The sequence below is a fragment of the Pongo abelii genome, chromosome 2, assembly GCF_028885655.2.
Source record: "Pongo abelii isolate AG06213 chromosome 2, NHGRI_mPonAbe1-v2.0_pri, whole genome shotgun sequence".
Classification (NCBI taxonomy): Eukaryota; Metazoa; Chordata; class Mammalia; order Primates; family Hominidae; genus Pongo; species Pongo abelii.
The window spans coordinates 138,275,877-138,302,688 of NC_085928.1; the positions used below are offsets into that span (position 1 = coordinate 138,275,877).

Below are 26,812 nucleotides of genomic sequence, written 5' to 3' on the forward strand. Positions count from 1 at the left end.
CAGAGAAATCCCATCTCTGGTGTCAGAACACAAGTTTCTGGGTCTGTAGCCTGGACCCCCCTCTCTTTCTGACAGATCTAGGTTCAATTTTCACTTCTGCTCCTTGCTAACCCCATGACCTTGAGCAAGTCACTTAACCCTTTCTGAGCACACAGCTCCTCTGGGTTATTGTCAGGGTGAAATGAGATAACATATCTGGAGCAGCTGGGGCAGAGTAAACCTTCAGGAAATGTCCCTGTGTCAACAGAAAGGGTCCTTGGGGATGTACTTGCTGTGATTATTTGTCCTATCTTCCCCTGGGGTTGACTTTGGCTTTGTGTCCAGTCAATGCTGTTGTGCAAGGAGGGAAAAAGAAGCAGCTTCATGTTCAAGGTGAGCAAGCATCCTCTGGGCCCAAGGCCGTCCTCTGTGGAAGTCTGGAGGGGCCTCAGGTCAGCGTGTCTGCCCCAAGCTCCTGGTCCTCTCTCTTCCCCCCTTCCCTCTGTGGAGCACGCCCTACCATGCTCCCTGGTGCGGCATCCTGGAGTCCCGCTTCGCATCTCCAGTTCCTTCCCACCTGCACCAGGCATCTGTGGAAGGTCGTGCACCTGCCTTTGCACTGTCTCTTGGTGTCAGCTTGTCTTCTCCATTCCTCTAACCAGTGGCCCAGATTTGTCCTGCCTGGATAAGCATAACAGCCTCACAACTGGCTGCTGATGGCAACTCTTGCTATTGTGAAGTGCTTAATAATAATGATGATGATGATAATGATACTATTGGGAAGTATGTAATAACAACAGCCAACTCACATAGCACTTAATATATGCCAGTCACGCTTCGAAGTCCTTCGCATATATTAATTCTTTTAATCCCCACAACACTCAGTGAAGTATATACTATGATTATGCACCTTTTACAGATGAGAAAACTGCTAGGGAGTTGCACAGCTAGGATTTGAACCATGGTGCCTAGCTCTGGAAGCTATGCCCTTGACTTCTTCAATAGGCAGCTAGATATTTTTCACACGTAACCTGTGGGATAAGGACACTGTTATTCTTATACTTATTTGGATGCGGGATAGGCAGGGAACTCAAGGATTGTTAGTGGCCTGTGGCCAAAGGAAACTCCACCTTAGTGGCCAGTGTCAAATGCGATTCAGGCAGGCTGAGTGATGGGAATGGATTGGCCTCTTGGCAGTGAAGAAATGGCTGCATGCCTGCCCTAATGGGCCAGCCACAGGAAAGGGAAGCATACGTACCCTTTTCTGGCTGTGTCTAATTATGTGGCATTTTTTTTGTCTCAGTTATAAAGATTTAATTGCTCCATTGTACTGGGGCACCAGGGCCTCTTATAAGTCATCTTTTACGATTGGTGATAATTGGCTCAGCTTGAATTGGCTACAGCTAGTTGCAATTTCCTTACCATTTTTAATCTGAGATCTGATTTTAGCCTTATCTTTTTTCTGAGTAAAGGTTTTTTTTTTTTTTTTTTTTTTTTTTTTTAACTCAAACGCTGGGTTGTACGTGAGGAAATGAGTCAGCCTGTCCCCGCTACTCCATCACTCTATTTGGGCTGATTTATGCATTAAGCATCTAATCTAAAGATAGCAAAGATATGAAAAGGCATCTTAAAGTGTTTTAATGGCTTGGAAGAGAAAATCCCACCAGAGGGAGAAACGTGTCCTTCACTCTGTCAGTGTTGTTAGGATCTGATGCCTGATCCCGGGGTGGGGACATTTTTGACAGTCATGGGGTATAGGCAGACAGCATCTAAGGGAGCCCTACTTATCTACCGGAAACTCAAGACAGAATGCAGGTACTTCGAAAATGAATGACAGTGAGGGTTTGGGAAATCCTACAGATAAGTTTCCAAATGAAAAAGATAAGAAGGCTGTCGGCTGAAAGGGAATGAGGAATGAGCCACATAAATTAAGCCTATGGAATTTCTAGAGAGTGAAGTGTGCTGAGGCATCACCAGCCGTGGGATGTAAATATAGCTCACCCTGTTATCATTCTGGGGTCTGCAGTCTCCATATTGATGTTTCTATGTTTTGAGTAAGCACTTCCTGAATATTCCAGTCTCTGAGTCTGGCAGACTTGATTTATGAAGAAAAGATGACGATAATGAATGGGAAAGGCTTGCTGAGGAATTAATTTGGGGGTAGTAGTAAGAGTGAGCCTGCTTCTCTCACCCTCTTTCCCCAAAGCCTACTCTCAGGCGGGTGCTGCCAAAACGCACTGGTGGGGTGAGGGATGAAGCTCTTTTAGACTTCCTTCCTCTGAGGTCTGCTCCCTGCTCTGTCTGCCAGAGATATTTGCTGTGAAAGGCTTTCACCCATTTCTGTCTTCTTTCCTTCCTTTCTTTATTCCTTTCTTCAACTGAACTTTGTTTCCATTCACTTGTATGCCCCTGAAGCTTTTGATGTGCATGAACTGCCGTTGGCTTTTTGCATCTCTGGCTTCCCTTCCATGGCGCAGCGTCATCACCTCTTTTGGCCACTCCTCTTTGAGGGCTTTTCTCTGCTTCTCCTTAACCCTGGGCATTCCCCGAGGCTCAGGCCCTGCCCACTCTCTTACAGAAGGCTCCTTCCGGGGCGAGAATGTGTTTGGCATGTTTGAGGATCATGAACGAGTCAAGTGTCTGGATCCAGTAGAGACGAGGATGAGTGGTGGGCAGTGGAGGCAGCCGGGGCCATGTCCTGTGTGTAGGGCCTATGTGGAATGTTGTGGATGGCACTGGAGCAGTCTGAGAAGGAGGGGGCTGCATCTGGATGGCTGAGTTTGTGAGCCAAGGGGCCTCTGCATAAGTGAGGTGTTATTGACCTTGGGCTCTTTGTTCCTCAAAATTGAAAGACCAAGGCACTCTGGTTTATTCTCCTGCCTTCTCTCATTTCCAATGCCGTCATATCCACTTGATTATTCTTTCCAGCATCTCTCTATTCATCCCTCTGTTTCATTCCTCCCACTGGTTCCCAGGCTCAGGCCTTTAGCTCAGGAGTGGACTACGATCATGATTTCCTTCTACCCAAAACCCTCACCACCCTTTTTGTTTTGTGTATCTCTCACACATCATTAGGCTAAACGCTGCTGGTAACACATTCTTCTCCACACTGACAAGATAAGAATTGACCTTAGGCCTGCCACTTTCTTTCCCCCGCATCTGGCCTTTGCATCCATCCCCCTACTAACCATCTCCTCTTCAATCAGAGTGACCTTCCTTTTTATCCTCCCTCCCTTTGTCTGTAGCGTAATTACTGTGTCTTGACTTGTATTAGATACTCACTGTCTAGAAAGATGGACTGCCTTCCATGTTTTCAGCTATGAGAAGCATATGTGTGTTTGTGTATGTGTGTGTCCGTGTGTATGTGTGTCCTTGTGTGTCTCTGTGTACATGAGTGTCTATACCTACCTCAGTATAGTTCTTGCTTTGAGAAGCTGGCAGTCTTGTTTGGCAGACAGGAGGTATGATTTTGAAATTCTCAGGTAACAGGTTGGAAGAAACTTCTGCCTGTAAAGAAGGTTGGTTTCTGAGGATAGTTGGTGTTTTACTTTTTCCTTAAATTAGGAAGGAGCCTGAGTTCAGGCCCAGAAGGAAAGGGGCATAATGGCTGCTTCTCTGAAACCGCCTTTAGGTGTTCATCAGAGAGCAGAAGGAATCATCTGCATCCTTTTCTGAGCTTCATGAACCACCAGTTGAGGAATTTGGAGTATATGATGTTGGAGGTCACTTCATACTTCATAATTCGGTAATTTTTGCAATATTTTTACTATCATAGGTAAATGACAACAGGGATTTCCTAGATATTACATCTTTAAAAGTAAAGTAAAACACTGATTTCTTTTTTCCCACGTAAATCCCTGAATAGGAATGCAGTCCTTATGTGTACCTGTTCCTTTGCAAGCTGAGATGACAGGACGATGCAGGTTAAAAGTGTTCTTCGTTGCAAGAGCAGGACGTGCTAGGCGGACAGTGGCTGAAAATGGAATGTGATGAGAGATACAAGATTGTGGTGCATGGTGTATCCTGCATTCAAGGGCTTGGACCCCAGAATTGAGCACTGGGGAGCCACAGAAGAATTCAGAGCATGAGAGTGATGTGGAGTGATGGGCATTTAAATGGCTCATTCAAAGAAATGTGAGCTAAGTTCTGCTTCTGCCTTTCTGCCTCTGGAGAAATCTAAGCGCTGAGAGAAACAACTATGGAATCTTGTCAGGGAGGCCCGAGAGCTTTTTGTTTCTCACCTTTTAGAGGAGTTTGTGTTTCTTTTTTAAGGGCATGACTCCCTTACTTTTATGAATTAGTCTTTCTCTATCTTACATCTTGCTTTTCCTGCTCAAGTCCTCCCTGGGAAAATGGAGCTCCAGGGTTGGCAAGATGTGGACATCCCCTGCTCAGCCTTCTGCACAAGGTATAGTGAAAAGAAAAAGATTAGCTGTCCCCAGCAGGTCTTTTTGGTGGGTGTGATAATTTTGGTGATCTTATAATTCTGAAATTTTTAGCATCCATAATTGACATGGGGGCTAAATTGCACCACTCATCAGATTGTACAAATTATTAAAAAGAAGCAAATTACCATGTATTTGTATAAAGCAGAAGAGGGGAAAGCAAGTGGCCTTTCTTTTAAATTATTGTTAAGTTTGGAACTGTATTGGATTTTGGATTTTTAAAAATTCTTTTGTTTAATCAGGCATGGTGTGTGTGTGTGTGTGTGTGTGTGTGTGTGTGTGTCCCTCTGAGCTGCCATACTCTGTTGGGGATATTTTTTTCCTCTGCTCAGAGAATTGCCTTGATGAAAGCGTTCAGCAATCAAATGGATAAAAATTGAACACATTCTTCAGGATACTTCTCATTTTTCTTCCTTACATGTTCATTTTCTGAACAACAACAACAAAAACCTCTATGAAATATTAAGGCTTTTTTTTTTTTTTACCTTGAAGTGGCATCCTTGAATAGTTGCCTTCCATTATTTGTTTTAGCAGATTTCCAAGGTGACTGCCAAAATTCCCCAAATATTCCAAAAATAGAAAGACCCTTAATTGTGTTCGCTGAGACACCTCCCTTTTCCTTACTGGGACTGTCTGCTTCAAACTCATTCCCCTCTGTCTCTATCCTTGTTGTGTTAATCTTAAAAAATGATTATAATAAATCATTGTGATGGGAAGCAAATTAGAAGAGTGGGGAGATGGCTGGAATAAGAATCAGGGGACCTTACGTGCAATCTTCTCTCCAAGGTTAACTTGCGAGTCACTGAATGTGTCTGAACTTCAGTTTCCTTCAAATGAAGCAGGGGCTGGCAAACTTTCTGTAAAGGGAAAGATGGTAAATATTTTGGGCTTTGTGGGTGATGTGGTCTCTGTTACAACTACTTAAATCTGCAAAAGCTTTTGTAGTGTCAAAGCAGCCATAGACAATATGCACGTTAGTGGACATGGCTGTATTCCAATAAAACTTTATTTACAAAACCAGGCAGTGGGCTGGACTTGGCCTGTGGGCCATAGTTTGCCCAGCACTGGCGAACTGTGCTCTAAAATATCAGAGTCAAAAATACTGCCTTCTTCTTATTATTAGTTTATATGAGGGGAAACTAATTATGACAATGAAAGCACTTTGAAAAATATAAAGGAAAGATTTCTGTTTCTGGCTAGGATTGGGTAGTTTGAGGCAAACTAATGATCCCAAGAAGAACAACAAAAACTATATAAAATACAGAAAGCAACATTCTGTTTAAATCTGGGAAGTGTTGAAACAATGAGGAGTAGGGGGGCTAAAATATCAAGAAGAGGAGAACTGTGGAGAGGTGAGCTGACGATCTGTAGCTACTTTATTTTTGGGAGATTTCTAATTCTGAGTGCTGACAAAATAATTGGGACCTAGGCTTTGCTTGGACGGAATGTTGCTGCTCTAGGAAAAATAAACCTGCAGAGCTTTTGGTGTTCTCTTGGGACTGGAGTGGAGAGACAAAATTGGAGCTTGAGGAGCCGAAAATGCACAGTTGGCTTTCCCTTCAAGACAGTTGCTAAATTCTGGACTGCATGGGACGAGAGGTTCGAAAGATAAGCAGAATCCCTCTGGAAAGCAGAAGGGGTGTTGAGTAATCTTCTGGTACTGAGACAATAAGGATTTACAGTTTAGTTCCTGCTTTTGGAGGTTGGGAGGGGTGGGGGCATGGTGAACACACCAGGCTGTCAGTGAAGTCCAGGAGGGCTAAGTCCTAGCAAAGGGTGTAAGCCAGGAGCAACCTGAGTCTTGTAATAGTTCCTGATTGGTTTAGGTCATCAGCCCGCACCCCTATCCCTAACTCTATTTTCCTGACAGAAGAAAGGAGAGCCATCTCTTGAGGAAGATAACTTCATCAGAAATCTTTTCAACTTTCTAATACATGATGTCTGGTATTCAATCAAAAATTATTAGGTATGTCAATGTGACCATTCCCCAAAAATGAGAGAAAAACAAATGATAGAAACAGATTCACAGATGATCCAGAGTAAATAGAATTATATTTAGCAAAAAAGGGATTTAAAATAACTAATTAATATGTTCAAGAAAATAAATTTTTAATGGATAAAATAGATGAAAATGTGAAAAATTTAAACAAAGAATTTGAATCTATAAAGAATAAAATGAGATTTCTATTACTTGGAAAAGATATCTGCAATTAAGAACTCAATGGATGGGGTTTGAACAGAGAGATCATATGTAGCAGAAGACAAGAATAGTGATCTGGAAGACAGGTTAGTAGAAACGATTTAAGCTGAAATGCAAACAGGGAAAAATGGAACATGTAGAAAAAAGTGTAAGAGACAAGTGGGACACAATGAAAAGTCTAAGATATGTATAACTGGAGTCTCAGAAGGAGCAGAGAGGGAGGGAATGAGACAGAAGCAGTGTTTGAGGGAGGGAATGAGACAGAAGCAGTGTTTGAGGGAGGGAATGAGACAGAAGCGGTGTTTGAGGGAGGGAATGAGACAGAAGCGGTGTTTGAGGGAGGGAATGAGACAGAAGCGGTGTTTGAGGGAGGGAATGAGACAGAAGCGGTGTTTGAGGGAGGGAATGAGACAGAAGCGGTGTTTGAGGGAGGGAATGAGACAGAAGCAGTGTTTGAGGCTAAGAATTTCTCCAGATTTGTAAGAGAGATCAACCCATAGATTCAAGAAGTCGTACAAACTCCAAGCATAATAAATAAAAAGAAAAAGCATAGAGTACTGAATGGATAAACATGTTATTTAGAAACAAACAATGCACTGGCATTGTAGATTTCTGTCTCTAGTGAATGAGAACCATTACAGGATCAGGCTCTAGCCTCATGCTTCCTGTGTTTCCTTCCCCGAACCCTTGTGTATCCTTCAACCAAACCTCTTTGCTCATTGTCTCTTGCATTCTTCTGCTTCTTTACTTTTGTTAAGCTCAATTCATAACACCAGCCCTTGGTGTTTCCGTTTTTTAGGCACCTTTATCTTTGGCCTTATCATTGTCACTGTTAACATCTGCAAGTTGTAGTTTAAAGGTCAAACAAGAGCTGCACCCATTGAGGTAGTGTATTAGTCTCCTGGGGCTGCTGTCTATGACAAATTACCACACATGTGGTGGTTTAAAGCAATAGATATATAGTCTCTTGGAGCTCTGGAGGCCAGAAGTCTGAAATCAAGGTGTCAACAGAGTCGCACCCCTTCTTGAGGCTCTAGAGGGAAAATCTATTCCTTGCTTCTTCCAGCATCTGGCAGCTGTCTGCATTCATTGGCTTGTAGCTGCAGCTCTCTGCTCTGTCTTCATATTGCCTTCTGCTCCATGTGCCTATGTCTTCTCCTGTGTGTCTGTCTCAAAACTCTCTGTGCCTGTCTGTTATAAGGATCCATGTGACTGCATTTAGGGACCACTTGTATAAAACAGGATAAGCACCTCTTCCCAAGGTCCTTAACTTAATCACATCCTTTGTTATATAAGGTAATATTCACAGGTTCTAGGGATTAGGACATGGACACATCCTTTGGGGGAACCTGTTAAGGGTGGTGCTGCTATAAGAATAATAATAGTACGGGCTTAACAATGGTAGTTATGTGCCAAGAAGCATACTAAGTGCATTATGTGGATTGTCTCATTTAATCCTTGTTCTGACTCTATAAATCAGGTTCCCTTATTACCACCATTGTACAGAAGAGGACTCAGGCTTGGCAAGGTTTAGGAACTTGCCAAGGCCATTCAGCTAGTAAGTGGCAGAGCCAGGATTTGAACCCAAGCATTTGGGCTTCAGACCTCCTTGCCTTACGTGCTATGAGTGAGCAGGCTGGATTTCTGGTTGGACTGCTTCCAGGAGCTGGCTTTTAGACTGTGGGCCCTGGATGGTACTTCCTAGCTCTAAAATTCTATGGTCCAGTGAGTTTTTGTCAGAAAAGAAAACCTCAACCTGGATTATTAAGAGTATAACAAATTTTAATCTGCCAGATAATGGAGAGAATTTGCTTACACTGCTTATAGACGAAACTGATAGGAGTTTGCTATTGTGCATTTTGATATTTGCTGATGGTTTAAGGTGTGTGTACTGGAAGGAAAAATTTCTTGTGGACACACAGGCCAAATCTATACCATCTGAATGAATTGAAGTAATTACTCAGGTTATTTAGACCCTGCCTGCCAGATAATTGAGGTAAATGGGGTTATTAATTTGAAGTAGGTAGGTAATTCGGTCTGCCTCCCTTTGATAATGTAAACATGGTCATATCGTGTAATTGTATAATTGGCTGAAAGGGCTCTATTCTTTCTCTTGAAGCATCTGCTATTGTCTGTGGCCAGGCCTTTGGGTTATAGTGTGATAGTGTGTTCAATTAGTACAGAAAAACCCTAAGTACTTAGTGTGGGTTTCCTGGTGGAAAATTCATACATATATGTGTATGTATTTATGTACGTGTATGTGTATATATTTTTAATTAAAAATGGAAATATAAAAAGTATTTTAAAATGGATGATCATTCCTGATTATTCACGGAAGAGTTTTAAAGAAATACATGCTTCCAAGTTAAACCACCTTAGAGTCTATTTGAGGAGATCAGCTCCTTTGTGAGAGTTTTTTTTTTTTTTTATTGAGCCCCACTGTAATGTCTATATTTGAATTGCCTAGGAAACTCATTATAGCAGAGCTTATTCCTTGTCAAAGATGGTCAAAAGAAAATTAGATTCAGTTCATTAGCTTCTACCTAAACCTTGCTTAATGGGGCCCGTGTTGTGGTTTTGTTATTGGATCACAAACATTTAACTTGATCCTTCCTATTCCTGGCACCGGCCCATATTGTCATGGCAGCTGTGCTGCCCGAGGGCCTCTGTGGCGTGGCCTCCTCATCTCACTCTCCAAAATGGCTGAGCAGTGGATTCTCAGACTTCATTTTACATTGGGACCAAGCCTGCTTTGTCTGTCATTTGTTGAAGAAGTCTGGCCAGCCTCGAGTAGGGGCTGCCTTATGAAGGGTAAGAAATTCTGGGGTGGGTAGGTGGGACAGAGTGGGCCACATCACAGCTGTGGTGGCCACATGTCTCAGATTTTCTGGAACCATCTGGCTCTAAAATATTCTCTATGGTTTTAGACCTTAAATCCTGAATTTTGGCATGGAAAATGAGGCTCAAGTGACGTCTGCTCACGTGTCTCTCGCATTAGTTGTCTGTGTAACAGGCCTCTTACATGGTATTTCTACCCTAACCAAAACAGGAGAAAATGAGAAGAAGATTTAGGTTAAAAAAATATATATTCCCCACCCAGCCTCTGCTTGAAATGTGAGGTTTTGGTTTTGGACAGTGGCGTTAGTTGTTGACGTCATTGATCCAACTATTTTATTTCCCACTTCACTTTGCTTGCCCAGATGTGGTCCAAAGAGTATGAGGGCTGTTAAGATAAAACCAGGCTCAGGAAATTCAAATGAAATGTCTACCTGAACCTCCTCAAGTCTTTCCTGTGGGCTGTGTATTTATTTATAAGCCTATTGGGCTTTGGCAGCAGAAAAAAAGAAGAGAGGAGGAATTTGTTTCTAAAATGAAAACCAAATTTAGTTAATATAAATGCTACCCATGTGCAACTCATCCTGCCAGCTCCCAGTAAATGTGCAAATATCAAAATAACACAATAGATAAAAATCACAGTGGAAAAAGAGAAATTGAGACACTTCTGTGTTTTGCAGGGCCAGAATAATCCACACACTTTACTCCTTCCATCATACATATTTTACATACTACATTATTATCTGATTTTATATAATATTCACATTGTAATTTCTGAATCAACTCTAAAATTCATAAAAATTTAGAATAAAGCTATGCCCACTCAAAGCATTGAAATAAGTCAATCATATGGAAAATTCATGTTCTCAAAAATGTCTTGGCTTCAGTTATCTGAAAAGAAAAAAAAATCACATTTAATTTTCTTAGTTTTCCAATTTAGTTTGCAAATGTCAAATAACTAGAAGTTATAGGAGCCAAAAAATGATAAACTTCTCTCAAAACTTGTTGTATATAAATCTTAGAGTTTTTTTCTAGCATTTAAATAAATAACAATGGCCAGTAATTCTTTTTTTTTTTTTGGCACATTTTTTTGGCACATAATTTAGTAATTCTATAATATGTTCCTTTTTCAACTTTTTTCTATAACATGATGATATTGACTAGATATAAGTGATAGCTTATTTAAGCAAGTGAATTCTGCACATGGACTAGAATTTTTAAGAAAAATTTTAAGAAAATTTTGAATGTAGAGTTGTTTTATTTTTAATTTTCATTTATTTACTTTTTATTATTATTATTTTAGAAACAGGGTCTCACTCTGTCACCCAGGCTGAGTGCAGTGGCGCGATCACAGCTCACTGTAGCCTTGAACTCTTGAGCTTAAGCAATGCCCCACCTCAGTCTCCAAGTAGCTGGGATAAAGGCACACACTGCTATTCCTGGCTCATTTTTAAATTTTTAAAGTAGAGACTCCCGCTTCAGCCTCCCAAAGTGCTAGGATTTGTAATTTTCAATCTTTTGAGATATGAGGAAATGAAAAATAGTTTTCTACTAGGGCACATAACTCTTCAGGTAAGAGTTTAGGTGTCTGTTATACTTTGTGGATATTACTTAGTCCTTTCTGGTTCTGTTAAAACTAATTTCCTTCAGAAAACACAGTAGTGGCCAGGCACAGTGGCTCATACCTGTAATTCCAGCACTTTGGGAGGCTAAGGCAAGTGGATTGCTTGAGCCCAGGGGTTCAAGACTAGCCTGAGCAACAGCGAAACCTCATCTCTACAAAAAATACAAAAAATTAGCTGGGCATGGTGGCACACACCTGTGGTCCCAGCTACTCGGGAGGCTGAGGTGGGAGAATCACCCGAGTCTGGGAGGTCGAGGCTGCAGTGACCTGTGATGGCATCACTATACTCCAGCCTGGTGACAGAGTGAGATGCTGTCTGAAAGAAACGAAAAGAAAGGAAAACCCAGTAGCCCTGGGTTATACCTTTTAGGGAATTCATGAAGCTAAGCACCATGTTTTCAAATGACTCCCCTGGTTTTTGTACTTCTAACCTGCTAGAAAAACAGACGAACAGGTTCATTATAAATGTGTATTTAAAAAGAACAGCTATATGGCCTGAAGGACTGCCCAAAGGGAACTGAAGTTTATGGAAAGCATTATGGTTTTGAGGATTATTTGGCTTTTTGCTGTTTTGTGGATCTGAGTTTTTAGTTGCTGGAATTTGACATCTAAATAAGAGGCTGTTGCTATGATATGTAAATAGAGTGTGTGGGTCGAAATGCTTGTCATTATGCATGTTGAAAGGACAATTTACGGTTTACAAAGATGGAAAAGCTCAATAAAGATCCACTATTGAAAAGCTACTGCAAAAGGAAAGCTATAGATAGATGGGCTTCTTGCAGATGAACAGAATTAATGACAAGTGAAAGGAAAAATTCACGTCATGAGGAGGGAAAATGTCTTCCAAATGTCAGTGAGAGAAACACTTTTCCTTTTCCTTTCTACTGTATCCTGGGCATAGCACCCCACTACCTGAAACCCCAGCACCCCGAGCATACCTGGACCTGAATAATACAGCAGAACATGCTGTAGCAATCTATTTCCATGCTTGCCCCTGCTGGCTTTGTACACCTCTATTGTCTAATCATCTCATCTTGTTTCCTTTTATCTTCCTGGTACCTAACACAAGCATGGCACATAGTAGGTGCTCAAAGAATGTCTGTCTTAGTCCACTTTGTGTTGTTGAAACAAAATACCCAAGACTGGGTAGTTTATAAAGAACAAAGATTTTTTTTGCTCACAGTTCTGGAGGCTGGGAAGTCCAAGATCAAGTTGCTGGCAGGTTTGGTGTCTGGTGAGGGCTGATCTCCACTTCCAAGATGGTGTCTTGTTTTTGCATCCTCCAGAGGGGTGGAATGCTGTGTCCTCACATGGTGGAAGGCAGAAGGCAAAAAGGACCAAACTCTGTCTGTGAAACCCTTTTATAATGATATTAATCCACTCATAAGGGCTGAGCCCTCATGACCTAAGCACCTCTCAAAAGGACCCACCTCCCTTCACTGTTGCGTTGAGGATTAAGTTTCCAACACATAAATTTGGGGGAGCCACATTCAGACCACAGCCATGTCTATCGAATTAAGTCTTAATGGTAAAAAGTCTCCTTTGTCTAACAGTTGTGTGTACACTTATTCTCTGCTCCACTATGAAATTAGTAATGTAATTTTTGTTTCAGGCAGCACTTGTCACTTTCAATTAGAGGCACCGAAACAAAAAACTAAAATTTTATTACTTAAAATTTACAGAACTAAATAAGTGGTATTTGAGGTAAGTTTGTAATGCTTATATTTCTGAAATTTCAGCATAAAACTGTATTGAGACTTTTGGGATGCCTTGTATATCGTAAAAGAAGGTATAATGATAACTGGCATTTATTGAGTACTACTATGTCCTAGAAATGTAACCCTTCATAAGATTCCTATGAAGATCCTACCAGGTAAATATCGTTATTCTTCCTTTTTATACTTGGAAGAAGATTAAGAACTCACGCAAGGTCACTTGGCAAGAGGCCAAGCCAGGATTTGAACCCAGGAAGTCTAAATCCAGAGCCTGGGCTCTTAACCACTGAGTTAAACTGCTTCTTAATGTGACTTGCCTCCCTGCAGTGTTTACTGAACGGAATGGATTTTACCCAAACAGGCCTGGCCATTGGCAGAAACGCTGCACAGCTCTGCGTAGAAGCAGTTAGTCATCTGTACTTGCAGAGGCCGTAAAACAAATGTGGTGAACTGTAAAAGATTAAAGAGCCAGTTTTCCTGCCAGCTACCAGAAAGTTTCACATATACTTATTAAAGTTCTTATAGCAGTGGCATCTGTCATTTAAAAAAAACTTTTTATTGACACGTAATACACAAAGTGTTTGTTTTTATAACAGAAGTGGTTCTTGAAAGAGTTGACCTCTCTATAACTCTAACACATTTCTATGTCAACCAGACATGACTCTAGGTCAATGGTTCTCAGAGTGGTCTGGGGACCCCTGGGAGTTCTTAAGGTCCCAACTATTTTCAAAATGATACTAAGACCTTTGTTCACCTTTTTCACTCTTATTCTTTGACAAGCGTGCAATGGAGTTTTCCTGTGGCTACATGACACATGATGGTATCATCACTAATTAATATGTGCTTGGGTATTCTTATTTTTAAAATGTCTTAGTTTTAAATGTTCTAATGTGATGAATATAGATAGATGTAACCCACATAAACAAAAGTTCTTAGGGGATCCTCAAGAATTTTTCAAAGTGAAAAGTGGTTCTGTAATCCTTTTCTAAGAGTTTGGTCAGCGGAGGGTGTTTATTACTTTTTAATAATAGACTTATTCCTAACATACCTGAGTTTACAATCACCTTCCAATGTGTGAGAAGTTGAATGAGATGAAATTAGAAAGATAAACCATTCAGAAAGATAAACCATTCTCCTTGAGTTTCCTCTCATCTTTTAGGATGCTCCCAAAGGCCGGAGTAACTTATTTTCTAAAAAGAGGGGTATTCTTTCTACCACAGATCTCCAAAGATGGGGTCTTTATTCTAACTTGCTAGGCATTCTTTCGAAAAGAACAGCCCTAGTTACTGTAATTGTTAATAAGGCAGCCTGTCGAGTGCTGGAATCCATTTTTCTGTGTGATTAGAACCCGGCTGCATTCCTCCTTCCTGACATTTCATCCACTCTGCTTCGAGGTCTTAAGAATTAGCTGTTCTTGGATTAAGTGCCCTTAATCAGCTCGTTTTACATTATAATGTAAAGTTTTGCTCATGTTCTGCAGAGAACTTGATTTTCATTTGCTGTCCATGATCACAGAATAGTAAGTGGATTCCCAGGAAATTTCATGAAGTGGAATGATAATGCAGAGATGGGGGTGGTGGGGGTGAGGTGTCAGGGGATGTGAAGCTAATGGATTAGTTTAGAATCTTCCAATTTCCATGAGGAATGGAGGAGCCCAATTTGTATTTCTTCTTCTTGGCATCGTGTTCTCACAGATTGTCTGATGTTTCATTATCATCTTGACAGAACAGCCGATGTAGAATTCTGTTGACTAGGATATCCGTTGAGTTTTTGCCATGTGCATTAATAGTCCATGATTAGATTATTTTGACTCTACTAGTTGATTATCTGAGAGCCTGAGGAGTTAACAGGAGAGTGTCTCTGAGTCCTGAGTTTTCAGTGCCACTGTCCTTTGAACACAGCAGACACCTCTACCCCCAACACCAACATACTGGGCTTTGAGGACCATAAATGACTGGTGTTAATGTCCTCTCCTAACAAAACTTGTGGACAGAATGCTTCCCTATTTAGAATTTTCCTAATCCTTACCTACAGCTGGCTTGAGTGTTTTCATCTGTCAGGACTAGTCCTTTGCCTGGTTTCAGTGCTAATTTGCATGCTTGTCATCCTAGGGTTTTGTTTTCCTGCCCCCAACCTGTTTTTGGAGTCTCTTCCCAGTGGATTCAAAAAATCTTGGCTACTAGTGTGAGGATTTTCACATACGCACACAAAGTAGAAGTGAACAGATTGTGGCTTTTGCCAAATAAGCCTCTTTGGTATTCCTCACCCCCTGAAAATAACATCATTTCTCCAAGTAATCTTATAGAAAAACACCACAGAGCAAGTTCTCCTCACAAACACACGCCACCTAAACAAACTGGGTGGGTCATGTGCTCCTGTTGCTGCAGCTGTTTGCTGATCCCAACAGGGTCCAACTCTTGTGAGCAAGGAGGTGTTAATGGCCTGGAGACAAAGCCTGGCTGCAGTGGGAGGGTTGCTGGCCGCCAGCCCTCATATATCAGCCTGTTTTTCCTTACCCTTGGAAGACTTGGGATCTTCATGGGAGACAGCATGGTGGAGAGGAGGAGGCCGGGTTTTGCTGTCTTGTCCTTCCCAGTAACTGGTTCTGTATTTGCTCTATCCTTTGTTTTTGTTTTTTCAATCACGTAGTCATTTGCTAAGGATTTATTGAATTCTAGTTATGGACTAGGCAAAAAGCTAGTTGTGAGGAGAACAAAATGAAGAAGACAAAGTCCCTGCCTTCCCTGGGAGACACACCAGAAAACTGTGATGGTGAGTGCTAGATGGTGCCTTGACACAAGGAGGGAGGCCTTGGTGTATAGGTTGAAGGAGTCTCTTCTAGAAAGAGTTGTGAAGGATGAGTAGGAATTCTCTAAGCAGTTAGGGAACGAGGAGGAGAGGAGAAAGGAGAGATTTGTGTCTTATGTATCCATCTACCCGATTCCCCCATTCCTGCCACCGTGCAGGCATTATGAATTGATTGGGAACTGTTTCCCAGTGAGCTCACCCTTAGCTCCACAGTCTTTCTCCAGACGTGGCTCCAGGCAGCCTCTCACACAATCGTCCTCAGACTTGAGTGAGCAAACAAGTCAATGGCCCTGGTTATTGAAGTGCAGGTCTGATTTAGTAGATCTGGGGACAGCCTGGGACCTGCATTCCTAATGTAAACACACTCTTCCCACCCCTAGATGATCCTGATGCAGGTGTGCTCAGCAGCTGCCACTTTGCTGAGAAATCAACATGGCATGGTCTCACTCCATAGATGGACTGTGAATTGATAAGACCAATGTGGGGCAATTTGGCAATTCCTATTAAATTTTGACCCTGTAAAGATATATAAGAGTGGGTTTTTAGAAAAGCATCATCGTGATAGAAACTATTAGAAACTACGGAAATGACTGTCATCAGGAGAGCAGAGATGTGACTAAGGAGACCTGGTTACAGTGGCAGCCTTGTCATCTAGAGAAGCTCAGATCTGGTGGAGCTCATACTCCTTGTAGAGGTCTGGCATCATGCCCTGTTCACCCCTGGCTTTGACTTTTGTCTTCTGCCTTCCATTTCTGCACTGTGGGAAGGAAGTCCTGGGACACGGAGAAGGTCAATAACATGTTATTTGCATTTTGCATTATTTGCATTATTTGCATTTTGCTTGCCTTAATTATATCACTCTCTCTTTATAAATGTCTTTGAATAACACTTTTAAAATTAAAATTGGAAAGTTGAATTTGCTTTTAAATATTTGCTTCATTTATTTTCTTGTATCATACCCTGAAATTAAGCATGTCTGGTTTATGCTGGATATTTGTGACCACTGTGTAACTATTCTTATTTTTCTGGTTCTTCCATTGTAGACTCCCATGGCAGTAAACATGTTACATATGTTCATGCTTTATTTTTTTCCAATTACAATTATACCACCAAATTCACTGAGGAAATAAACATTACATTTTTAAAAGGCTTTGTTTTTCTTCGCTGTAATCAACCTTTCGAAGAAAACCTGAGCCCAAGAAGCTGACTATTGATGGAACTTAAACAAGTCCTTAAGCAAGGAACATCTTGGAGGCACACAATTGTGTAGAAGCAAGGAGGCAGCATTTGTTGGTTTTTAAGAGTCATTTTGTTCTGATCTTGCTACACTCACTTGCTGCACTACTGTGGTATAGTAGAAAAAGCATAGGATTGGGATCTGAGGGTGTCTTCTATAGTCCTGGTGCTGCTATGTCTCTTTAGCCAATTGTTTAATCCCTCTGGACATCATTTTATGATCTATAGAATGAGAACATTAGCTTAGTTAATTAGGGAGAATTCATAGTGTACAGGTTAAGAGCATAGGCTCTGAATGCGTGGGTTTGAATGTCAGGTTCAACCCTTAGCGGCTCTGCAGGCTTGGGAAAGTTACTCAACTTCTCTGGTCCAGAGTTTTCTCATCTTTAAAATGGAGATAATAATAGTACATAGCGGAGAGATTGAGAATTAAGCAAGGATGCTGGTAAAGCATATAAAACAATATCTGGTGGGCAATATATGTCCAATGGAAGCTAGCTATCATTGTTACTATTGTTCATATTATTTCCATAATACTTATATCATCATCATCATCCTCATTCTCATTTTTGAGGGCTTTTTCTGCTGTAAAATACATTGAAACCATTTGCTCAAAAAAGGAGATTAAAAAGCAGCATTTAAATTCTAAAACACTACGTGCAAAAGAACTTGATAGGGAAGAACGGCTCGTGATATCGTCACATAACAGTTGACTGTCTTCAGCCTGACTTGGTTGCATTTCTCCACTCCCAGTGATCTCTAAATCCAGTGGATGTCTTCCATTCCTCATCTTACTGAAGGGCCTGGCAACACTGACCACTCCTTCACTGCCACAGTCGAGACCATAATTGATCAGTAAATCAAAAATGTTGGTTGGAACAGGGAATTATTTTTTAAAAGATATATATTGTAAACATTTTATTTTAGCTTAAAACATAAAATGATTGTGTTTCACAATGAATTCATTGAAAACATACATTCATCTGCCCATCATTAGGTGCAGAGCTGTGGTCTTTGACAGTGTTTCTACTGACTAGCTCTGCGTCATCTTTTGGCATAAACCCATGATACAGTAGCTAAGCATTTCAATCAACATTGTGAAGATGGAGGGAGACCTTAGATGTTTACAAAGGTATCTGAGTGTAACCCCGCACATTTTAAAATTACTTTTCCCTTCGCCTTCTATTATATCCTTACCTTCATCTACCTTGACAGCTATTTTTTTTTTTTTTTAGTTTTTTTTAGAATCTTTGGTTTCTTACGAATAACTCTCATTCACTGTTTGTACAGTAGTTCCCCCTTATCCTTGGTTTCATTTTCTGTGGTTTTGGTTACTTGTAGTCAACCATGGTTCCAAAATATGAAATGAAAAATTCTAGAAATAATGCATAAGTTTTCAATTGCTCACTATTCTGAGTAGCATGGTGAAATCTCGTGCCATCCTGCTCTATTCTGCCCAGGACATGGATCATCTATTTGTCCTGTGTATCCATGCTGTCCATAATATACCCACCCGTTACTCACTTAGTGGCCACTCATTGATCAGTTCCACTGTCTTGGGATAGAACTGCTTGTGTTCAAGTCACCCTTATTTTACTCAGCAGTGGCCCCAAAGCACAAAGCTAGTGATGCTGGCAATTCGGATATGCCAAAATGAAGCTGTAAAGTGCTTCCTTTAAGTGAGAAAGAAGAAAACTCATATGCTGAAGTTGCTAAGATCTACGGTAAGAATGAATCTTCCATCTATGAAATTGTGAGGAAGGAAAAAAATCATGCTAGTAGTTTTGCTGTCACACCTCAGGCTGCAAAAGTTATGGCCACTGCATGACATGTGCTTAGTGAAGATGAAAAAGGCATTAAATTTTTAGGTGGAAGACATGAAGAGAAATGTGCTCCAGTTGGCAGCAATTGGGTTCTTTACTATCTGTGGTTTCAGGCATATCCCCTGTGGAGAAGAGGGGACCACTCTATTTCAGTTTGTATTCATATAATATTTGATTAGGCTTATTCATTATAACCAGTGCAACTGGCATAAACAGGTTTGAGACTACACCTAGCCAGCTGTTGGTTAGCCTACAATTCAGCTAATGAAGCAGAAAGTCATGGGTGTACTGGAGAGTGCCCTATTAGACTTCATGTCCAGCATGCAGGGGCATCTACCGTGTGTCCTGGAAGGAATGAAGGGCTTTGGGGGATCTGACACAGTGGGTAAGAGGAGGTCACTGATGAGACATTCTGCTGTTCCATCTTCCCTTGACTTCTAGGACAGCACTCTTCTGCTTTGCTTCTTGCCTCTCGTGCTGCTCCTCTGCCTCCTTTGCATATCTGCCCATCTGCACTCAGCCACTAAATATTGAGAGTTTGGTAATTCTTGGTTGGAGACCTGATCTTCTGTCTGCATGTTCTCTCATAATGAGAGTTTATCCAAGCTCCTGACCTTAGTGAGCATTTATGCACAGGTACATGAGCCTCAGTTTTCTATCCCCAATCCAGAGTTCTCCGTTTGAGCTGAAGATCCTATATTAATGACCTGACTAATGTTTCCTCTGGGATATCACAGAGGCCCTCTGTAGTCAACATGACCAAAACCAAGTGGTAAAAGTCACCACCATCTGTTCAGGTCCATGCAAACCAGAGACCTAGGAGCTCATCTCCCAGCCATCTCTTTGGCTTTGTTTTCTTATGATGGAAAAAAAAAGAAAGAAAGAGACTTGAGAACAGGGTCTGATGAAAAGGTAAGAGAAGGCAAAATAACACCTTCTCTGATGGGTGTGGAACAGACACTAGGTTAATTTTATAGCATTTGTTAAACTTATTGTTTTAATGCTGGGTTAGGGGTACCTGTCCTGCCTCAGGAGCAGTTAGAGACAGGAGGTAGAGACAAGCCAAGACCTAGTGTTGTTTGATGAAGCTAATTTGCCTATGGAAGCCACCTGAGGGAGCATAGACATGGGAGACATATTAACCTGAACAGGATGCTGGTGGACTTCAGGTCATGCAGCATCATGGTGCAGTGGGAGAGCCCTTGGATGGGCCTCAGGCTCTTATCCTACCTGCCTTCCTTCTCTGAGGCCACCACCTCTGTGCTCCTGGATGTGGCCAGACACTATCTCTTCAGCCTCCCCTTTCTATGCCATAGCTAAGGATAGACATTTAGGGCTTATTTTTTCATTTTAAATGTTTTGCCTGAAATGCTCCCAGACAGAGCTGCAAGCAAGGTAGGCCTGAGGTGGGAGGAGAATTTAAGATATGAGCCCTTGTTCTGGCAGTTAGTAGAGGGAATTAAAAATTGTGGGTTAGGAAGGAAAGTGGAGAAGCTGACATTTTATGACTCTTTCAGAGAAATATTTTCTGTTTGCACATTTAATTTTACAAATTGGGATGGATTTGAGACAGGCATGGAGAGTGGTCAGGATGGGGGTGACATGTCTTCTGCCTTTGCTTCGTGTGCTGTGTCCTTAATGTATTCCTGCTGCGATTCCACCTCTTTCCCCTGCTGCGCCTCCCTGGGGCCTCCTGCAGCCCTCCTCCTGCTGCTTCCTGCTCACTTCTAGAGATGGGGCCATTTTCTAGAACCAGCTCTCTAGGCTTCTGCAGTTCCACTGCAGACATGCCCTGCCCCTTCCTCCTCACATCCCTTTCCATAAGTACTTCAGCAGCCTGTAGTGGAGTTTGGTGCAAGTCAGAGGCAGCAGTCTGTCAGCATGGCTTTTTCCTCGTTGATTTTTCTGAGTCTTGATGTTCTAGACCATTTTTGGCTCACATTCAGAAATGGCTGAGAAATTAAAGTCAGGTGTGAAAGCTGAAGAATACTGATGCAGAGCTGGAGTGGTTCCGAGACTTAAGGATCAACTTGTGGACATGACAGTCTGTCACACTTAGTAACAATGTGTGAGGTGATTAGGGTTATGAATAATGGTGATAACAACAATGATTTTAGCAGCTCCCATGTATGGAGGAGTTACCAGTTCCAGGTGCAGTTCTAGTACTTTATGTGCATCATCTCAATCCTCATAGCAGCCCAATGAGAAAGGTGTTATTTTTATGCTCTGTAGACAAAAATTGAGGCCCATAAGCATTCATAATTCATCCAAAGTCATATGGCTAGTAAGGGATGGCACTGAAATTTGAACCCAGGTAATCTGGCTCCAGATCAGGAACTGGAGCCAATACACCACCCATCTGCCTGAGCCAGATTTGATGAATAATCAGCTTTCTCTCCTGTAATTCAATTCCAGATTTCTGTTCTTTATTTGCCTAATAGGATCTGCATAATTTAGAACTAAGACAAAGTGCACTCTGGTTAAAACAAAGTAATAATCCTACTCATTTCTTATGAATTTGTGGGGATTTCAGATATCATGAAGCCTTCCCACTCCACTCCCCAAGGAACCAGACCAGAAAGTACAGGAAGGGGAGCTATGTTAAGTTGAAACATTAATACCACACGGATGCATTTATTAAGTGTGTGAGGGAGACATTGCCTTTCTGGAGCATAACATAAATCATCTGGAAAATTCAGTACAAAGCATTTCCAGGGACTCAACACAACCAACTGGAGGGCCTACTGTCTATTGATATTTCTGCTATGAATAATCTCTGTGGGATGCCAGCTGGCTGCTTGCCTCCAGCAGTTATTTCTAGTTTTGCTAGAGCAGTGATTCGCAGCCTGTAATCCCCGCATGGGGTGAGATGTGTGACTCAGGAGGATGTTTGGGGCCTGCCAACAGGGCAGAAGAAGGTCGGGAACGCAGTGGCTCCTGAGAGGTAAACATTTTAGAAGCTGTGTGATTGTGTTACTAGAGATTCTTGAAGAGCAGGCATTTAAGGGACACAGGGAGGAAACCGTCAAACATGAAGGCAGTAAAAAGTTGTACTTTTTTTCCTCCAATTTGGAATAGCGACAGTTAGTTAAGAAAAAAAATGCTTTTTTAATATGCTTCAGGGAAGGTTACTCTTTTGATCCCACATTGCAAGGGTTGTGACAGTTTGTCCCCATTCCTTGGTGTTATGGATTTATTTTGGGAAAAAGAAGTGACCTCAACTCATAGCTGTAGCTAAAGAATGTTGAAAAAGGAATTAAATTGGCACCTCCATAAAAGTCAACAAGGGATCATGGTTTTTTTTGGACTGTAAGAAAATGCATCTATTTAAAACAAAAGGTTCTAGAACAGAGCAGGCCAATAGAAATACAATGTGACTTGTGAATGCCATTGAAAAATTTTCTAGTAACCACATTAAAAAATAAAAACAGGCAAGTTAATTTTCATGATATATTTTATTTAATCCAATATCTTAGACAATTTATCATTTCAACATGGAATCAATAAAAAATTATTATTGGGAGACTTTTTTTTTTTTTTACCAAGTCTTTGAAATCCTGTGTGTATTTATACTTTGGGCACATCTCAATCACACTGGCCACATTTCAGATGCTCAATAGCCACTTGTGGCTGGTGGCTCCCTGGGTGGAAGGGAAGAAGAAAAGAAAAAAGAAAGAAAAGAAGGAGGGAGGAAGAGAGGGAAGAAATAATATATTAAAGAAAATCTAAAGATTCCTTATAAGCACACAAACGCCTATCAGGTCCTCATGCGCAACCTCAAAGGCCAAACTTCTCCATGGTCCATCTCAGTAAATGATCACTAGCAAGTCCAGAAAGTACATTCCTTTGCCTGGTTAAAAATCCATCTTTCCCTTCTTGTGGCAACTGTTGATAGATTGTATTTTTCTTCTGGGTGTAATTAGAAATGATTTTCACCTGATTGCTTCGTTGTATTAGTCTGAAGAGCATCCGCCTGATCATTGGCTCTCACCTAAGTGTTTACTTGATCTCATTCTCAAACTTTTCTCTTTTTCGCTGGAATGCCTGAGAAGGCAGCTGGGAGGGACATGTGCACGTGTGCCCAAACACCATTAGGGACCCCGTTTTTTTTTAGTGGGAACCAAAATGCCTCTGAAAAGCAGACTCCCAAGGCATCCTAAATGCCATCTCTTACATAGGCAAAAAATAGACCAGAGAGTGCTGATGTCAATTTTGCATGCAAATTGGTTAATGGAGCCGGAGCTGCTCAACTCATGTGTATGATTTTCTATTTCCATGCACCAATTTGGGAGTTTATGCAAGAAGGCGGTAATCCTTCATGCAAAGCTGAAAATGCAGGTGTGGAAGCCTGTTTTAGAGCACAAGAACTGTCTGGTCCTGTTCTCATTTGACTGAGTTTTGTTGAATCTTTTGTGATGTCATAAGACAGAGGAATATTATTTGTTAAAATGCATTTACAATGCATAGAATTTTATGTAGACTTAGTGAATGGTTATGTGACTACACTTCTGAGTATATGGTGTGTCTACACTACAGTGAGGAAAAGGAGAATCCACTGATAGGAATTTGCTGGTGTGTCTTGGGGTGGTGCCTTTGAACAAATGAGTGGTCTTCTTTTGTGGATAGAAGTTGTGCCAAGCCCCCAGAGTGTGGAATTTATTTGGTCATAAGCCTCTTGAAACTAGTCTTACACGTGGTCTTTATGCTTTCCAACAGTTTCCATAGTTCATCATCTTATATTACTATATTCAGAAGCTTTTGAAAATTCACCTAAGACTTTATGATAAACCAGTGTGAAATTTTGTTACAGAGTCGAGACCTTGATGATAATAACTCAGGAGAAAAAGAAATGACCTCGTTTCCCGTGTAGATGCCAAACTCAAGTGTGCTCATACCCTCGGGTACCATACTTCTTGGGAAATCTCTTGTTTTCCATTTTCTGCTGTTTGGAGTTGAGATTTCCAGTCACTTTCTTGTATACAACCATGGTGTTTGTCCTATTATTATTTGGCCATCTTTACAAAGTGAAATTTTTACATTCTTCCTTTGCTTTTGTTATCATATCAACGTTTGATTTTCCCAGTGGCATGCTTTTGAATTATCCCAACTCAGCAGCTTCTTTTTTCTTCCTGTTGCTTTTGCAACTCCTGCTCACACCAGCAGAGACAGAGAAGGATAGTTGGTGACCTGAAAGTGAGGTGTCCCTTCTGCTTGTTGGAGGTGGACTGAGAGATGAGGCCGATGAAGATTTCCTGGAGATAGATGGTGGTGATGGTTGCATGACAATGTGAATTTCCTTAACGGTACCTAAAATTGTTATAATAATAAATTTGATGTTAGGCATATTTTACCACAGTTTTTTTTTTTAAAAAGGTTTCTAGGTTTCCTCTGAGCTTTATACTGGCTGACTCTTTTCCAGGACTCATTATGGTTCTTTCATCTTGGTCTTGTGGCTAATCTGCTTTAGGGCCCAGAGAATATGAGGACCCTAGAGTTCACCATCCACCAGAGTGACTGTAGGTGGCAGTTTGCATTAGACTGTCTTTGACGGAGAGAGTGCTACTGCAGTCCTGATGTGGACTGTGGCCTTATCAGAGAAGAATTTCTTCATTTAATGACGGCTGCTAATGAGCCTTCTCCAGGGACTCTTGGTTTGGCCAGCTTGTTAGCAAATAAACCCAGCATGGGGTTGTGGCCCAGTGGAAATTATTTAATAGGCAAGATAGGGAAAAAAAAAAAAAAAAACTTCAACGAACAATTTGTAGAATTAAAAGTTGTGATAGATGCTGTGAAACAAATGATTGGTAATTAATGATATAGAACAGAGCTGTCCAAAGGAAATATACTTTGAGCCACATATGTAAGTTTAAACTTTTTAAAAACCACATTTTTAAAAGGTAAAAAGAAACATATGAAATTAATATTAATATATTTTATTTAATCTTAATATATCCAAAGTATTGTCATTTTAGTGTTATTAATATAAAAAACTTCTTACTTAGATATTTTACATTCTCTTTTTCATGCTAAGTGTTTGAAATTGGTTGAACATTTTATGCTTATACCACATTCATTCAGACTAGCCACATTTGGAGTGCTCAATAGCCACATGTGGCTACTGTCTTGGACAGCACTGGTAGAGAGCTGTGTGTGTTTATGTGTGTGTGTGTGAGAGAGAGAAAGAAAGAATGGCAACAGACAGAGAGAGAGACAGAGTGACAGGGAGAGAGAGAGGAAGAGAGAGAATTGTATGGATGAGGGAGGGGGACTCATCCTTAGATGGTGTGGATAAAGAAAGCCTCCCTATATCTCCTTTTTGTCTCTCTCTCTCTTTCTTTCTCTTTTTCTCTTCCTTGAATTTGTGAGGCCCATGAAATTTAGAGCATGACTCTGGCCCTGACTTTGGTGGTTGAAACACTTAATGCTGTTATTCCATTGTCATTGTCCTTTTATACAGTTCTGTCTCATTAATATTATTTCTGTTATTTTGAAATGAAACCATGAAAGTAAGTTATTGAAAAAATAGTTGATCTCTACTTGCCCCAGCCCCAGTCTACAACCCCCTGATTTAATAATGTTAACCTCCAAGTGGGTCTCCTTCCACACCTTCCCTGTACCTGCTGCATACCTAGACACATTTACAGGGGTTCGGTTCGGTTTTCTAACAATAAGCACATAGAATATGTGTGTGTCACTCTGCCTCATGTTTTTCTCAATCTATGCTGGATATTCTTCCAGGTCAGAGATATGGATCCAACTCATTTTCAGTATTTCTACTTAATAGTCTAATATGGATGAGCTGTAGTATCTTAGCAGTTCTACTGCTGATGAATGGTATTGCCTGGATGTGGGGAATTAAAATGGTGCTTGGTTGTTTCAGACTTGAAAAATTCACCATGTCCCTTCTTGTTCTGAAAGAGTTGGTAGCTTGCCTGGGTCCTAGTTCAACTTTTCAGATGGTGGGTAGGTGAGAACATACATGGGCTGTGAAGGGCTCTGTGGACTCGAGGGTCAGAGTATATTTGCAACCTCAGCACCTGATACCCATCAAAGACACTCCTTTAGTGGGATCCTCTGCCTTTAACACACCTGTCTGAGAAGGTATCAGAGCAATCATACTCTTAGATGAAACTGAGACTCCTCAAAAGTGCCTTGTAAAGATGCATTATTTTTCTTATATGTTTTCTCTAAGAGCTTGGCTGCAACAGCATTGTTTTTGGTACTGTTTACCTCTGCATAGTAAGTCCTCACTTAACATTGTCAATAGGTTCTTGGAAACTGCAACTGTAAATGAAACAGTGTGTAATGAAACCAATTTTACCATAGGCTAATTGAGAAAATCAAGAGTTAAATTCCTATGGCATATTTCTGGTCACAAAAACATTACCAAACTTCTTGATAAAGACCAAAACATTTCTAATACTAAACATGGAAATAAATGTGAGCTGTACATACAGTTAAGAAAGATTAATAAAAACAAATAAGATAATGACTTACCCAGTTTTTGGTAAAACGGCGAGTGATGGTGGTTGTAGTGGTGGTGGGTTAAATCAAGGAATAAATGTTTGCAAAGTGAAACTCGTAAAGAGCACTTCCTCCCATCACGAAGTTCAAAAACAATAACAAATTTGGTGGGCTCACCAAGTGCTTTCATCCCACATTGTTTATTGTGGTATATTGTGGTACACATTTTTATTTTACAATTATTTGTATTCATTCCTTCATTCATTTTCCAACTCGCTTATTGCAGTTCAGGGTCTTGGGTGGCCAGAGTCTGTCCCAGCAGCTCAGGATGCAAGGCAGGCACCAGCCCTAGACAGGATGTCATTCCATTGCAGGAGTACTCTCACACACACACTCACACTCGCTCAGACTGGGACAATGTAGACATGCCTGTTTACCTAACGTGCACATCTTTGGGATGTGGGAGGAAGCTGGAGTGCCTGGAAAAAACCCATAAGGACATGAAGAAATTAAGTCTTGAGATTTTGTAATAGAAAATCCATACAGGATTTTTATGACAAATCATGTTACATTGTAAACCCAGTAGTTTAATTTTTATATTGTTTGTACATATTCATTAGTGGCTAGTCTTTGATGCCATCAGCATAATGTACTCTCAAAATCAAGAGAACTACCAAGAATGT

At 40.9% G+C, this 26,812-nt stretch overlaps 1 protein-coding gene across 5 annotated transcripts in view; it reads left to right on the forward strand.

The window, feature by feature from the left end:
- RFTN1 (raftlin, lipid raft linker 1) overlaps positions 1-26,812 on the forward strand; it is a 202,387-nt gene that overhangs the window by 43,812 nt on the left and 131,763 nt on the right. Inside the window, exon 1 of one of the 5 annotated variants that reach the window (XM_063722568.1) lies at positions 3,645-3,724. The exons of the other annotated variants lie outside the window; for them this stretch is intronic. Within the exon in view, the coding sequence (XP_063578638.1) occupies positions 3,660-3,724 (65 nt within the window). The 5' untranslated portion in view covers positions 3,645-3,659. Of the gene's footprint in view, positions 1-3,644; positions 3,725-26,812 lie in introns of those variants that run through there. 5 annotated transcript variants of the gene reach the window in all.